Raw genomic sequence first — 16,468 nt, 5'->3', positions numbered from 1 at the left:
CTTCTTTTTCTTCTTCTATTACTGCGTTTTCGGCGGGCTTCAAACAACGAGGTGTGAACGTCGCCCCCGGTGGTCAGACATTTCTTGATTTTATTTTTTTATATATTTTGAAGGATGAGGCAGTGGAAAAAACAGTGGTGGAAAGTAACTAAGTACATTAACTCAAGCACTGTACTAAAGTACAATTTTGAGGTCTATTACTTGCATATTTCCATTTTCTGCTACTTTATGGGCCTAATTCTAATCCACTACATGTACTTTACATATTTAGTTTGGGTGCTTTTAACAATAAAAACAAAAACTATAGGCTTTGATATGATCTAGCACTATACTACAAATCTACCAGTAGTATCTAAAACTAGCTCCACATTGATGAATGTAAACATGCTCTTACATGTATGTGTTAGTGATAAAAACAGAATAATATAATATTCTATAATAATATAACACTGTGAATGTAGTAATTCTGCATGAGTACTTTTACTTTTGATATTAAGGACAGTTTGCTGATAATACTTCTGTGCTTTTACTTAAATAACATTGTTTTATTCAGATTCAGACTTTCACTTGAAATAGAGTATTTTTTGACTGTGGTACTTTTACTTATATGTAAAGGTGTACTTCTTCCACTACTGATGCACAATTTCTTTCTACTATCACAGACTTTTACATTATAGGAATAGGGTAATACTTTAATGTTTCCCCCTCATATGTTTATTGTCATTTTCATGTTTTATATCATTCCATCATAGTAAAGTAAAAATACAACCGTTTGTCCAGAAATATGAACATTACACAACACACACACTCAATTTGCAGCGATATCAGATAAAAGACAAATAAAACAAAACACATTCCTATCTTGGCATATCGTTGTTATTTTCAAGCACTGGTCAATTTTCAGATTTTGGGCTATTTTGCTTCCATGATGTCTTCTTTAGACTAGAAGAAAGAAAACATTTTACTACTTTGTCCACTTGTGTCTGTAGATTTCTCCCTAAATTCAGCAAAAGATAGCATTATTACTCACTTGCATATTCAACATTTCAGAAAACTTGCAATAAAAAAAAGTATTTGTAGTTAATTAATTAACGGGTGAAGTTTCATGGTGTTATCCATTAGTTCATTTTTTTTACCCTATTCACTCAGTGTCCTGCAAATTGTATTGAATTTAACAATCCATATTCTTATGAGTTTTTTCTTAGACTCTGAGCCAGAAATCTGTATTTCAGTTAAACTTACGTACACCAAACTCTCCGGTGTCATTACTATATTCTGAAGGTTTTTACAAAAGGGGTTTGTTCATATATCATAGCCTGATATATACAGTATAGTGTTTTAATCCTAAAAACATGGTGAAAACCCTTTTTTTTATGGCTGTTGACAATTTGTGAAGTGATAAAAAGAGATATCCAAGAAACCCTCTGTAAAAACAAGAAGTTTGAACCTGGCTTAATCCCATGTTCAGATTTCTGTTCTGGAAATGTATGCAAATTAGCACATATTTAATAAGAGAGTGATTAATCTGCATATTTAAACATATAATTAATAACATTTGTAATACAAAAAAAAACTAAGTAATCAACTGGGAAAGTTTCATGGTGATTTCTGTTAGTTTTTAACTTATTCACCAGTATTTATTGTCTGTTTTTGTGCTCATTCCAATCTGTCTCGTCTCGTATACCCATTTAATCATGTCATTTATCTAGTGTTGATTCTGTGCTATATGCCACCAATATGCTGCAGTATTTAGATAAGTGGCCCTTCCCATCCACAAGTGTTCACAAGTTTTAATAAAGGTGGTATACTGTTAATATTTAGATAAATGTATTTTTTAAGGGATTTAAAGGTCACTCTGATTAGAACAGCATAAAGATGATTTTAAGCAGAAGTGATTCAATATATTGTTCAGTAACATAAATACAGTGAATTAAAGCAGCAGACAATGCTCACAGTTCATTTCTGTTTAATTTGTCTTCAGCTCAAAGTCGTCCTTCTGCCTGAGGAGGCCCTGGAAGAATTTCTCAGGGTAAAGGAAAAAGTATCTGTTCCGCTCCAGGTCCTGAGCATTAATGATACGAGTCACCAGAGCTTGTTGTATGGCCGGAGACTCACAGGGGTGATGCAGCACCTTGTGACTCACATTCCTCCCTGGCTCAATAACTAACAGACCCTGACCGTCCTCGTGTCCAGTCGTATTGTCGGGAGTCTTTCTGTTCACCACAGCTTCGGTGGTGTCATTTCTTCTGTTGGACACATCGAGTCCAAAGTCTTCAGTGGATCCCTCTGTTTTACAGCCTCTGCTAATGTCAACAGTTGAATTGGGTATGGTGGTCTCGTTAAATGTATCAGTCGAGGTACTGACCAGGCTGTCATTAAGAATGTGATTACTTGAGCAGGTCATATTGGCTCTGCCTAATGTGTTACTTTGTCCTGGTCCACCTGCTGTCCCGGTTCTGGGTGTTCCGGTTGCTGGAGTCTCCTGGATGTTCCTGTGCAGATAGGATGTGTAGCCCTGAACCAGGCGACTCAACGACGTCTTATAAGACAGACGCAGCGATTCGGCGGATCCTGGAGGCACAGAGTGCAGACGAACCTGTGGGAACAAGATCAGATCAAGTGACAACAATGCAGCATAGAAGTAGCTTGTGCTTCGTGTAGAGAGGTGGAAAGTGAAGGCGTGGAGGTGAGGTGTGCACTAGCATGTCTGACTTTCATGCAGGAGGCCAGAGTTAGCTTCCACTACAGGCCTGCAACTCATATGAGCCTTTGTGCAAACCTTAAACCTGCGAGATCAGTTTCTGATTTCCACATCCAGCAGCTACAGAGCAACTGTTGGCTGATGTGAAGCATCCATGTTTGTTTGTTTTTTGGGACATGTGTGTATTATTAGGTGTTATTAAATATCGGACCTATTGGATAATTCTGAAATATCAGGGTTTCCCAGTTGTTCTTATTACGACTTGAATGTTTGTATGAATACCATCCACTAGTCAAAAACTCATAATCATAATAACTCTGATCTGATAACGTGGCATATCCCCCTCTCCCCATGAAAATTATATTTGCTCACCTAATATTTTTTAAAAGGTCATCTGTCCAATTTTTTGCACTTCATAGTCTGTTTACAGATCTTAGGGAGGCCTACTGCATATGTGAAAAATGTGTCCGGGGTCAAATTGCATTGTGGGTGATGTAAGCACCAGGTTTCGACAAGGAGGAAAAAATCTCTGGTTCTGCCGCATTGATATTGATGACCTATTATATAATTATAAATGTTTGCCTTTTAGGTGTTATGTTTGCAGAGGACATGTAGTTTACAGAGCAGATATTTATCCTATTGCAGAAATAAAAACATGCTTTTTAACTTCAGCTGAACTCTTGTTGTTGTTGTTGTTGTCTGTCCTGACCTGGTGAATCCTCATGTGTAGATGAAACGCAGCTCCTGCCAACCACTGCTGCATGGACACCGAACTCATCCTCTTCCTCGTGGTCATCCTCTCATAGTGGTCAATCAGCTCAAGCTTCAGCCAGTTGTCGTGGAGCTCCGTGGTCTCGGCCATCTGCTCCTGGTTGTTGGCGATGCCGGGGATCAGGCGGAGGTAGCTGTGGACGATCCAGCCGATTCTTGAAGAGCTGCTGATGCCAAAAATCCTCTTGGGCTGGGATCTCTGAGCTGACGGGTTCCCCTCTGGGGATCCTTGTGCTCGGACCTGGTGGGATGACATACATCTGCAATTCTGAGTTTCAGTTCTGTTTTAGCATCATGGTTTGTGATACAATACAAACATTTGTTTTTATTAGTAGCCTTACTTAAGTAAAAGTACAAAAGTATTAGCATCAAAATATATTTGAAATACCAAAAGTACTCATTTTGCATATTGGCCAATTTCGGAAAAATACTGTATATATTATATCATTGGATTATAAATATTGATGCATTCATTACTTAAATGTTTTAGCTTGTAAAGATGGAGCTTTACTTTGTACTGCTGAGTAAATTAAACTATAATACATCATTTATCAGTTGATTTATTATTAAATTATAATATTAATTTTGTATAAATAACCTAAATCTAAAGTATATCAATGTAGTGGAGTAAAAGTAAAATATTTCCCTCTGAGATGAAGTGAAATAGAAGAATGAATTAAATTAAATTTATTTTGTATAGACCTAAATCACAAATCAGCCTCCGAGGGCTTTAGAATCTGTACACATACGACATCCTCTGACCTCACATGGAGGAAAAACATGGAAATACTCAAGTACCGCAGACTTGTATTTAAGTATGTACTTTATGAATTGTCTTTATGAACAAGTCTGTAGGCATCATCCTCTGGAGGACATGAACGTCTGGACCAAATTTCATGACAATTTATCCGATAATTGTCAAGATATTTCACTAAAAACAAAACGTCAGCCTCACGTTCTGAGCTTTTTGGAGAGGACAGGAATGAATAATGCCATACAGACAATATATTAAAAAACAAACCTACTTGTTGGGCAACCTGGTCAAAAAGCACGGACAGAGCCAGAGCAACGACCCCGACTCCGCCACTGGTGACCCTGCTGCTGCCTCCCAGCACCGCGGTCAAGTTGAGGCCGAATGCGGTCTGCAGCTCCCCGCTCATGCTCCGCTGTAAGAAGGCGTGTTGATGCTGCAGAGCGGCCGAGGAGTCCAGCGAGAGGAAGGTGGTGAGGACGGGATCCAAGGAGATATCAGGGATGATGCTGGCGTCTCGAGCCACTGAGAACAGCTCCTGGACGGTGGCCGGAGAAGGAAGACACAACGTGTGAGCATTCAGGATCATGGCTGTGTGTCATCTGTCTGTCTGTCTGTCCGTCTTGTTATCTGTGTCTCCCTGACCCTCTGTGTGTGTTTATTTGCCCCAGTCAGAAAGATTGTATCATTCAGCCTGAGCAGTCCAACAGCGCACTCATAACACATTGTTCTAGTGAAAGGTTTACAAAAACACACAGTGGTGGAAGAAGTATTCTTTACTGGTACCAAAGTGTGAAAATACTCCACACAACTAAAAGTCCTGCATGCAAAACTTTACCTTACTTAAGTAAAAGTATTATCAGCTAAATTAACTTAAAGTACTCCAAGTAAAAGTATTCATTGTGCATTATACTGTATATAATGTTTATGGATTAATATTACTGCTGCATTAATGTGTACGTTGCATTTTGCTGCTGTAGATGTTTTAAGGTTGTGCTAATTTGAACTCCTTCATTTACTCTTGGGTAATTTTATCTACAGCAATGCATCATATTCTACCAGATCATCATACTGTATGTTCGTAGCATAGCTGTCCTGTGAGAACCACAGATCTCTAAGACGTCACCTTTTCATGAGCTCATAAAAACAGCCTTGTTTTTAGCTTTGTGACGATGCATTTTTATAGCTGACCCAAGAGGCTTTTTAAGTAGTTTATTTTAAAAATGAAAAATGAACATATCTGGAGATGCGTGGATTTCACTGGACAGAAAGGGGATGTAAAACTGTAATGTGTAAAATAACTAGAGCTGAGATAAATGTAATGCAGTAAAAAGTACAGTATTTAACTCTGAGATGTAATGAGGTAGAAGCATACAGTTACATCAAATTAAAATAATTAAGTAAAGCACAAGTGCCTTGAATTTGTACTGAAGTACAGAAGCCTGCTTGAAAACATCCTCCATTGACTGTCTGTCACATGTCTTCTTCGTTATCTCCCCTGCCAAAGGTTAAAAGTGTTATTTATAGTGTGTCCCATGAAAAGTCAATATGTAGCAAGAATATCAAGTATGTCAGAAGTGAAGACCGACAAGAGAGCTTAGAAAAACAGCCAACGACCGAAGTCAATAAAGAAATATTGCAGCAACAGCAATCTTTCAGATTAACTAATATAAGAAACGGATACCAAAGCATTTTTTTCTAATGAGGTTGGCATTTAGACTCAGACGCAACCATTGAACATTAACCGTAATGTCAATAAGCAGTCGGCACACTTTGTGGGGATAGATATGCAGAGCCCTTCAGCCTCAGAGAGATAATGAGTTTGTTCAGTGGTGTTTAGAAATAACTTGAAACCCTCTGGATGTCTACAGGACGAACTGGCAATATCCAAGGAGGAACATTTCCCCACATTACATTGGGACCATACTCTAACCCATTTAAACCGTGTTCTTTGGCTATTGTACCGATAGTCCAACCAAACCCTTTACCTTTAATTTGGGTGTATTCCCAGCTTTGATACAGCACATTAGTTGCGGAGTGTTCCTCTCCAGATCCCTTTAGCCTCACCCAATATGCCAGAGCTAGTTTTGAAGGTCTTAAGCTTAAAGGCAGTTCACCAGCTTCCACCAGAAGTGCGATGTTTGGGGTAGATTTAATTCCACTCAAGCTAAGTCTTAGAGCTCTGAACTGAATTTGATCTAATGTTTCTAATGTACTCTTGGCAGCTGCTCCATACACCATACATCCATAATCTATACATGATCGTATAACGGCCCCATAGATATCCATTAGGGACCGTTTATCTGCTCCCTATTCATGTCCAGAAACTGCTCTCATAACATTGAGCACCTTTTTACATTTAGTTTCAATATGCTTAATATGAGTTCTCCACAAACATTTTTCATCAAACCATATGCCTAAATATTTAAACTTTGCCACCCTCTCCATACTTTGTCCATATCATTTAAGATGAGTATTGTTTATATTTCTCTTTCTGGTAAATAGCATGTAGCAAGACTTAGCAACAGACATCTTTTTCTATTTTTTTCCTCCTTTTCCATATTGCTCCATCATCAGCATAAGAGACTTGGGAAGGAAGTGGGTCCGTGTACGTTTTGATAGTCTGTTTTACAGTTCATTCGAAAAAACGAAAATACCGAGCCAATATGTCATACCGCAACTGAACAACCCAATCAGATTTTTCTTTATATATATATATATATATATATATATATATATATATATATATATATATATATATATATATATATATATATATATATATATATATATATATCTCAAAATGTTACTTAAGTACAGTACTTGAGTAAATGCACTTAATAACATTTAATCACAGTTTAATAGTGCATTGATAACAAATAACGTTCATAATTGATTAAAGATCATAAATGAACCCGTACTCATCATAAAGAAATGTCTCGAGGTTACGCTCTTCACTGTGCGCATGCCCGGGTGAAACATGACGTCATGTACCCATCCCTGAAAACTAGTCCCCTAATGCGGAAGTAGATGGACGAACCGATATTCCGAGGTAAAACAATCATGTACGTTTAAAACTGTTCTTTCCAACATCAACTCCTCTCCCACTTTAGGATCACGAATTAAATAAATGTTTCTAATCGTTTTGTAAACCCGTGATCACCGGAGTCAAGTCTACGTCATTGTCCTCACCCTCCAACGTGTCGCCGTGTGTCTCTCGCTCTCAACAGAAACAAGGAGGAAGTGTTCGAGCTCCCTGATCGTTAAAAACGTAATTACAGGTGAGTAAACCAGCACTGTAGGTACATGACATGCGGAATGGTTGAATCGAACATTAGTGATACGAGATGTTAGATGTTTTCTCAGCTAACGGTGCTCTCCTATGACAGCGAGGGTAAAATACCGCAGCATGTTTCAGCTATAACACCATCAAAATGAATGGACAAACACAGGCATTCATTATTGTTATTATTGTTATTACAAGGCAGTGGTGAAAGAAGTAACGTTACCCAGGGACTTAAGTGAAAGTAGAAATACCATGATATCAAAAGAATGTCTCCTTTCACAGTGTTATGCTATATTATAATACATTGTACAGTTTTCATCAATAACATATATACGTAACAGTATTTTAATTGTTGTACTTCAGCAATGTGGAGCCATTTTAAATACTGTATGTACTACAGGGTAGATTAGTAAGTAGTATACTACAGAGTCATACGTTTATTTACATAGAAAGTAACTATAAGTGTCAAATAAATGTATATGAGGAAATTAGGAAAACACTTCCTCCACCACTGGTTGGGCCCAAGATTAATTTCACTCCCTTTAACCTGCAACACCTGATTCTTCTGGCCACAACATTAACATATCATGACATTTGAAGTTCACGCGTTTCTCATCCAGCTGATACAGAGCAAGAGGATCAGTTAAAGTGTCTGCAAGTTTAATGTTTAGCAGTCGTCTTCTTGTTGTGTGTCTGGTACCCGAGTCATGCGATATGAAAGGCCTTTTTTCTTCTCTGAAGTGTGAGACTTAGTGCATATTAAGTGCACTTATATACACTGTAGAGATGAGTACAGCAGGCGCATACAAATACACTGAGAAATCAGATGATGATTATTTTTGCTCTCCAGGTTGTCCAGCGTCATGAGTCAGCGGACGGAGCGACGGGGGGGGATACACGTGGACCAATCGGACCTGATGTGCAAAAAGGGATGCGGTTATTACGGCAACGCGGCTTGGCAGGGCCTGTGCTCCAAGTGCTGGAGGGAGGAGTACCAGCGTGTGCGGCAGAAACAGATCCAGGACGACTGGGCCTTGGCAGAAAAGTGAGACCTTCTGCTGCTGCATCATTAACAACAACACCGTCACTTCCTATGTTGAAACATTGCCACTTGCAGTGTATTGCAGTACAGTTCTCCCAACTGATTGCTGGTGTTTGCTCCGTTTAATAATGCCCTTGGCTCCAGGTTGCAGCGGGAGGAGGAGGCAGCATACGCCAGCAGTCACGGAGCGCAGACACAGTCCCAGTCCACAGCACCACAACCGGGCCACGCCTCCCTGGGACCCTTCTCCAAGTTTGAGGAGAAGAAGACCAACGAGAAGACACGGAAAGTGACCACCGTTAAGAAGTTCTTCAGCCCCTCGTCGCGCACCGCTCCCAAAAAAGGTACATTGAGAGCAACTCGGCACACCTAACCAGTTTGTTGCCCAACTCACAGCTTCATGGTTTGCTATATAAATATTTGAAGGGGTCTGGGTCCGCTTAAGTGTGAAGCTGGAAGTGGGAAGCAATGAATGTATTTTAGCATAAAAGTATGAAAACAGGGGGAAATAGTGAGCCGTGGCTCTCTCCAAATTAAAGAATACACCGACTGTACCAGCACCTCTTTGTTCTATTTCCTGCAAACGACAGCAGCGCACACACACACACACACACACACACACACACACACACACACACACACACACACACACACACACACACACACACACACACACACACACACACACACACACACACACACACACACACACACACACACACACACACACACACACACACACACACACACACACACACACACACACACACCTACCTAACTGCCGTTGTTCCTCATCAGAAACCCCAGAGGGAAAGACACCCAGTCCGTCAGTCAGCCGCCGTGCCAGCTTCGATACGGACCAGGTGTCCAAGGACTTCGTGGACTTCTTGAAAAACCTCCAGAAGCCCGGCCGGGAGATCCAAAAGCAGTGCCGGGCCTTCATTGTGAACATGTCGGGGAAGAAGGTACAATGTGACATCTAGTGGCGTAAACGTCTTTATAATCACCGGTTTGCTGATGAGCCACTAACTTCCTGTCTGTCAGGACCTGGGTGCCGACGAGCTGTCGGAGTGTGTTCAGGATTTCTACCAGAACTTGGCCGACCGTCTGCTGGGTCACTTTAAAGGTTGGTTTTTAGATGCAGCGGAGTACGTAGCAACCACTAAGATGGCAGCACGGGGCAGGACCTGATCGCTCTTTGTTCTCCAGGCTCTTCAGAGTCTGTGGAGCAGGTGATGGACCAGGTGGAAAAGTACATAATGACTCGTCTGTACAAGAGCGTATTCTGTCCAGAAACCACTGATGATGAGAAGAAGGACTTGGCCACACAGAGCAGGATAAGGTGGGCAGTGATGTTTATTATAATAATAATAAAAATAATAATAATAATAATGATAATAATGTACATACTGGGTCCAGTCAGATGTCTGAGAGGACTTCTCTTTATTTCTGAATGCTCCTTATAAGTTGGAGAAAGTCCTCTTTACAAGTAGATGCCATTTTGTATGAAGGGTTAGTTTTGTACGTTGAGAAGCTGCACAAAAGGCTCAGTCAGACCATTTAAAAAAAAAAAAAGGGCAGAAAGAGACAAAGATCCCTCTGAGCAACAGTTGAATAATAATAGAAGAAATCACCAGTCATTGGTAAAAAAAAAAAAACTGGAGGCATTGCAGCAAAATGTGTGCAGATTTAAAACAGGAACAGGTTTTTGTTTCAGTGTCAAGTGCACAATAACACTGCCTCTAACAAGCTGGAAATACCAGGCAATGTGTTGCTTCAGCAAAGCTTTTCAAAACTTCACAATAGAAGTAGAAGATTAGTTTTGTGTTAGCATTACTGGAATATCAGCTGAACACACTATGGACGGACACATTATAGTTTGAACCTCTTCAATCTAACCACCGGAGTAGACCTCAGAGGACTTTAGAGCTCACGTTGTGGTTCAATAACGGTCGAGGGTCACTGAGGCTTTTCTGGACTGGAAAACTAATTCAAAATCCAAAGTTCTTAACGGCGTTCTGCAGTCAGGCAACACTGAGGGGAGGATGCAGATTGCACAGCGGCAGCTGCGTTTCTCATACAGGGAGGAAGTTACCGGAAAGAAATGCGTATCGTATGCGGTAAAATAAAGCTGTCGGCTCACTGTATGGATTCTCTGTGTTGCAGGGCGTTGCACTGGGTGACCATCGAGATGCTCTGTGTGTCCATGGATGAAGAAATACCTGAAGTCTCTGAGAATGTGGTCAAAGCGATAACAGGTCAGAGTGTGTGCTTGAATGAGTCCAACAGAAATTGAATTCTCGTGGGTTTCTCCGTCTACGTAAATGGAGAAACGGCCAAATCAATCTTCATTATAAACCAATATTTGTAGTAACATCAGCTTTCTATCACAGACAGCAGCCCGCTACACAACGACCCACGTCGGCTTTCCTGCTAAAGTCTCCTTCTTGTCCAACTGAGAAACATGAACACGCGTCTCGTCCTGCACCCTAACTTTTGCCGACACGCTCAATAGCTGGTTAACTGCTCAGCTGCAGCACGTTGAACAGCACGTTAACGTACCTGCAAAATGTCACTTTGGCTAAATGTTGGTATTGACCTTTACTCTTCAGTATCACTAAAAACACGTGACATGTAGGCCGCGAGTTTGTTTATTTTTTCGGCCTGATAAGGGTGTATTTTCATAAAAAGGTGCGCCAGCTGCAGTCAGGGACACGTCCGCCCAACAGGCCGAGAGGAAAAGGAGCATTTCTGATCCTCAAAGAGCTTTTTTCTTCTTTTAAATGCTTATAATATAAAATACTGACAAGACATTTTTAAAAATACTTGACTTCTAGATTGCAGAACTTCTAGATTTGACTAAATATTTTTCCCAGCCGAATCAGTTTTCAGGATATTCAACTTTTAAACTTTCGTTCCGTTAAAATACATTTGATGTTCCACATATTTGACTCCTTTCTTTACAGGGATTGTATAACAGGTGATAATGTATGTCCTTTAATTGCACGTTTGGTCTGTGGCGTTTTAACACTCTTCTTGCCTCGTCACCGAATATTTGGTTTGTGCGCCCCCTGGTGTTTCTAAGAATACTTCAACGAGCGACACGTCGAGCATAAATCCCTTTGTGCGTGCCATCTGTGGAGTCTCCTGCAAGAATAGAGTTGACGTTTTGATCTATAAACATGTCATAAATTAGAGAAAAATACCCATCACAGTTTTCTTGCAGAGCCAAAGTTAATGTCTTCCAAAGTTCCTGTTTTGTCTGACCAACGGACGAAGAAAACTAGTTAATATTTACATCAGAGTAGCTGGAACCAGTGAAATATTACTTTTTGGTTAAAAAAAAAAAAAAAAAAAAAAGCCAGAAACAATGAATCAATTATGAAAATAGTTCTGTCAATTAACTAAATAAAAGGGTTTTATTTAGAAGTGACTGATTATGCACGTGTCTGTCCAACCCCTGACTTTTTTTTTTTTAATTTTTTTTTTAAAATTAATCGGTCTTTTCCAGACGTCATTGAGATGGACTCGAAAAGGGTTCCTCGGGACAAACTTGGGTGCATCACACGTTGCAGCAAACACATCTTCAGCGCCATCAGGATCACCAAGAACGAGCCGGCTTCAGCCGACGACTTCCTCCCCGCGCTCATTTACATCGTGCTCAAAGCAAACCCTCCACGGCTTCAGTCCAACATCCAGTACATCACCCGCTTCTGCAACCCCAGCAGGCTGATGACCGGAGAGGATGGATACTACTTCACCAACCTGGTCTGTGGTTTTTTTTTTTCCTCACCCTTTCTCTTATCTTCTCCTACTTTAATCCTCGTCAGAGCCACTTTGAGCTTTAGGCCTTGTTCGTTCAGAGTCAACTAAGCTTAAACTAAGATAATTGCCACTGGCTTAAGCCTTATTTTAAAGAATAGATATGAGATCTTCTCATCCAAGTCTAAATATTGAGGTCATCTGGCTCCAAATGACTCAGGTTCATGTGAACTTGCCATCAAGAGTCTCCTTTTCAGCTGCCATGTCTTGTGTTTTTTTTACTTTTAGTGTTGTGCAGCGGCCTTCATCGAGAAGTTGGACGCTCAGTCCCTCAACCTTTCCCCGGAGGAGTTTGAGCGCTACATGTCGGGTCAAGCCTCGCCGCGATGCAACAGCTCAGAGGGCGACTGGACCCGCTCCGAACCGCCGCCGGCCCCCGTCAACCCCGTCCTGGCTCAGTTAAACCACAACCTGGAGGCGCTGTCGGGCCTCAGCAGCCGGCAGGAGACGCTGATGGAGGCCGCTCAGAGCCTGCAGGCCGACCTCCTCTCCTGGCCCGAGAGCGTGCAGCGGGAGGTGGACGACGTCCTGGCGAAATACCCTCTGGAGGTTCTGTCTCGCACCGTGTCTGCCATCGACGACAACAACGTGGACAATGACAACCTGCCGCCGCCGCTCACGCCCCAGGTGTTTGCTGGGTAGTGGAGTCTTCAGTAAAAACATTTCACGCACAGCAACGGCACTCCTGCTTTAATATAAAGTCAACTCCACACGCACTAACCTCCTGAATATCATGCTGAGCTTCTCGTGCACCTTAACGCCTGGTCACACCAGTATTTATTGTTTATAACAGATAATCACGGCGATCAACTGATTCCTTCACGGGGAGCGAAATAAATCTGCACAACTGTTTCAGGTCAATTTCAACTTTGGGGAAACGTTGAGATGCAAATTTGCACCTTTGACCGATAGCAAGTTATCAGGAGACTGGAGAGAGACGGATAGTCCAAGTACTGCACTCAAGTACAGTTTTGAGGTACTTTTAGATTACTTGTGTATTTTCATTTAACACTACTTTATACTTTTATTTGATAAGTTTAGTTACCTTGCAGATTGAGATTAATAACAGAATGTAATCAACTAATGCATTAGAATAGGTTAAGATACCCAGCATTAAATGACTTTAAAATTTTTTCATTGTTTCACCATTACCAGCTGCTGCATTAAAGTGATCAACACATCAATGCATCACAAACTAGAACGTCTCTGGAATAAACTGAACATCTCGTCAGTTAGCCAGCTTGTTAGCACGGAGAGCATATTTAACCCTTTATGAAATAAAAAAGGGAGTAAACGGTACTTAAAAGAAGGTGTTGACATGATAAATTGCAGTTTGCTCAGCCAGTCTTAGTTTGTCACTCTGGTGTGACCGGGTACTTTATGGTTATTCTGCTCCTTCATCACATTTCACCAAATTGTGATGTTTTTTTAATAACCACAGTATCTGGTTTGTCTGAACAAACAGCAAGTATAAACTCCTGTATATTGGTGATGTGTTGGTGTTTCTGTTTGAAGTGTTATTTTTTTTAATTTTTTTTTTTTATCTTATGTTGTTTTTCCTCCAACAGAGGTGAGGTCCCATCACTCATGGTGCACCTCAAAAAAAGGGACCTTAAAATATAAACAGTAGTCAATGGCGAGAGACGAATCTTTTTTTTTTTTTTTATTCCGTTTGAATTGTGCTGTGAATTTGTCAAAAAGAAAATTTCGCTGGTTTAAACACATCTGGTAACGTTACACGAGGGATGTAACTTTAGTTCACTGAGCGGTTTCACACAAAACTGAATGTTAACGACAAACTGCAACTTTCTTGACTTTTAAAACTATCTTTCTAAATTGACAAATATGATATTTGTCTCTCGCCGTTGACTACCGTACATATCGTTTCCAAAATAAGGTCCCATGGAGGGAACAGGAAGGGGAGGGACTTTGCCTCTAAATATACCGTTTTGTCGGACTTGTTAATATCACAACATAATCACATTCCTGCGTTTTATACGTTTAATATGCGTGTGTAATATTTTGAACTGAAATCCAGCTGCAACACATTTAGAGGAAACAGAACCACTCTGGACCAATTTTCTCATCATCAAGTATCAAATTAACTTCAAGAGGCTCTTCAGTTTTTTATTTTTTATCAACACCGTTGTAACGTTGTACTGTGTTTTTAGAGTCAACTGTATTATGGCGGCTTTCTGCACATCCACTGTTATAATGAATCGGCGTTCAAATGCAAAAAGCACGTTTTATGAAAGAAAACTATGAATAATGCGTTTAAAATATTGATTCATATTGTTTTTCTGTGACGTACTGTATAATATTGGCGTTATAAAAACATGCTGGTGTCCGATTGTCTGCTGCTCAACTACTGGTTTTTGTTTTGACTCATTTGCTTGAGAATCCTTTTTAGTATTTTAATTCAGCGACTAGCATCGAATTAAAAGCCTGTAAAATGATTTATTACTGTAAATTACTACATTTACTAATCAGGGCCCTGTTTGGCAAACGTGGTTCCACTAATCCAGACTAACGTGATGAAAGATTCAATGATCCTGTTTATTCTAATAGCTAACTTGGTTCTTTGACGTCAGTCGTTTCATTGACTTTAAGCAATTTAAGATCAAGTTATTTGAAAGACCAGTGTGCTCTTATTTTGAAATAAAGGCACCAGTAGAAGTAGAGTCAAAACCATGTCTATCTTTCATAATCATATTATAATATTTGGGGTTGAGTGACACAGGCAGTGTACGGAAGTATTCATACAATTTGACAGATATAGTGAAATAAACTGAGACCAAAAGCTCCCATAAATCAGATTTATGAAACTAAATTAAACTTAAACTTGTGTGTACACCATCAAGTTAATATGAGGAGAATCACATTTCATCCGTTTAAATGTTTAATGACAAAAGAAACAGGGCTGAACTAAAGTGTAAGTCTTCAAATGAACCACATGGTACTGAAGGTTAAAGGTGGATGATGGACGATGCTTATGTTGGAAAACTGTATGAACTGTTTTTTTCATTTGAGTGAAATAAAGAAGACAGTGAAATGAAATATAAATGTCAGCGGTTGCTGTGGTGGAGGAAGTATTCAGATCTTTTACCGATATAAAAGTACTAATACCACACAGAAAACACACAAAAATACTTGTTACGAGCCCTGCATTGAAAATGTTACAGCATGCAAGTATAATCAGGCAAATGTACTAAAACTATATAAAAATGTACTTTGACTGTGATTATTTCCTCCAGGTAACGATTGTTTTGTTAAAATTGTGAGAAATGGCGTCACAGTTACCCAGAGCTCAAAGTGACGCCTTCAAATTATTAGTTTTGTCCACCAAACAGTCTAAACCTCAACATTATTACTAAAACAGTACAAAATATTAACATTATTAAAAAAGGAAAAGCAGCAAATCTTAATCTGTAAAACAATGGAAGCTGTCAGATAAATGTCGTGAAGTAAAAAGTCTAATATTTTCCTCTGAGGTAGAAGTATAAAAGACAGTAGTATAGAACAAGTACTTCAACTCTATAACTAAGAACAGTACAGGAGTACTTGGGTACATTCCAGCACTGGTTACTGCTGGTGAATACAGGCAACAACAGCTCAAATATGGAAAAAAAAAATACACACCAGTTAAAGCAGGTAAGGAAATGAACTCAGGGCGATGGTCAGCAACAGGTAAACTAATCCAGGAGGTGAACGACAGGCGAGCAACAGGCAACTTCAAAAAACCAACAATCCAGCAACAGGTTGAGGTTCAGATGGAAAGCAGAAGTACAAGCTAGGCTGGGATAAATACTGTGACGGGTAATCGGGTAATAGGGAACAGGTGAGCAGGTGGATGTCTGGTGGGAAAGTCTGAGGGCCCCTGGTGGACGTATAGAGAATAGCATGAGGCTGAGGGAGCGAGAGGAGGCTGAAGACGGGACTTAGAGGACTTAAAAAGATGAACAATGAGGGATTTCATTTTCCCACAAATAAAAAAACTTCAGTGGCGGAATGTAACTAAGTATATTTACTGTAGTACTGTACTCAAGTACAGTTTTATAGTACTTTATATGTTTTACTCCAATACATTTCAGACAG

General features: G+C 40.0%; 2 protein-coding genes across 4 annotated transcripts; one reads left to right on the top strand and one right to left on the bottom strand.

Annotated features, from left to right (window-relative positions):
- Positions 1-691: 691 nt before the first annotated feature.
- LOC137876219 (uncharacterized) lies at positions 692-4,830 on the bottom strand. Its single transcript, XM_068715613.1, has 3 exons — positions 4,498-4,830; positions 3,411-3,713; positions 692-2,596 (listed from the first exon to the last, which is right to left on the bottom strand). The coding sequence occupies exons 1-3, from the start codon at positions 4,810-4,812 to the stop codon at positions 1,967-1,969; spliced, it is 1,248 nt and encodes a 415-aa protein (XP_068571714.1). The 5' UTR covers positions 4,813-4,830; the 3' UTR covers positions 692-1,966.
- A 2,426-nt stretch (positions 4,831-7,256) lies between these two features.
- On the top strand, positions 7,257-14,720 carry rabgef1 (RAB guanine nucleotide exchange factor (GEF) 1). Of its 3 annotated transcripts, none has more exons than XM_068715611.1 (10): positions 7,257-7,275; positions 7,454-7,504; positions 8,360-8,554; positions 8,696-8,895; positions 9,350-9,516; positions 9,596-9,677; positions 9,761-9,893; positions 10,718-10,809; positions 12,063-12,319; positions 12,602-14,720. In XM_068715611.1, exons 3-10 carry the CDS (start codon positions 8,373-8,375, stop codon positions 13,013-13,015), a joined length of 1,527 nt encoding a protein of 508 aa, XP_068571712.1. In that variant the 5' UTR covers positions 7,257-7,275; positions 7,454-7,504; positions 8,360-8,372; the 3' UTR covers positions 13,016-14,720. The 3 variants fall into 3 exon arrangements, with proteins under 3 accessions (XP_068571712.1, XP_068571710.1, XP_068571709.1); XM_068715609.1 differs by having other exon boundaries at positions 7,270-7,288; XM_068715608.1 differs by lacking the exon at positions 7,257-7,275 and having other exon boundaries at positions 7,319-7,504.
- The last annotated feature ends 1,748 nt before the right edge of the window (positions 14,721-16,468 follow it).

This window comes from Cebidichthys violaceus, unplaced genomic scaffold, assembly GCF_023349555.1.
Source record: "Cebidichthys violaceus isolate CVI_PGR_0920_01 unplaced genomic scaffold, fCebVio1.0.p SCAF_20, whole genome shotgun sequence".
In the NCBI taxonomy this organism is placed as follows: domain Eukaryota; kingdom Metazoa; phylum Chordata; class Actinopteri; order Perciformes; family Stichaeidae; genus Cebidichthys; species Cebidichthys violaceus.
Note: the sequence above shows the minus strand (reverse complement) of the source record. Positions and strands in the feature narration are given on the sequence as shown.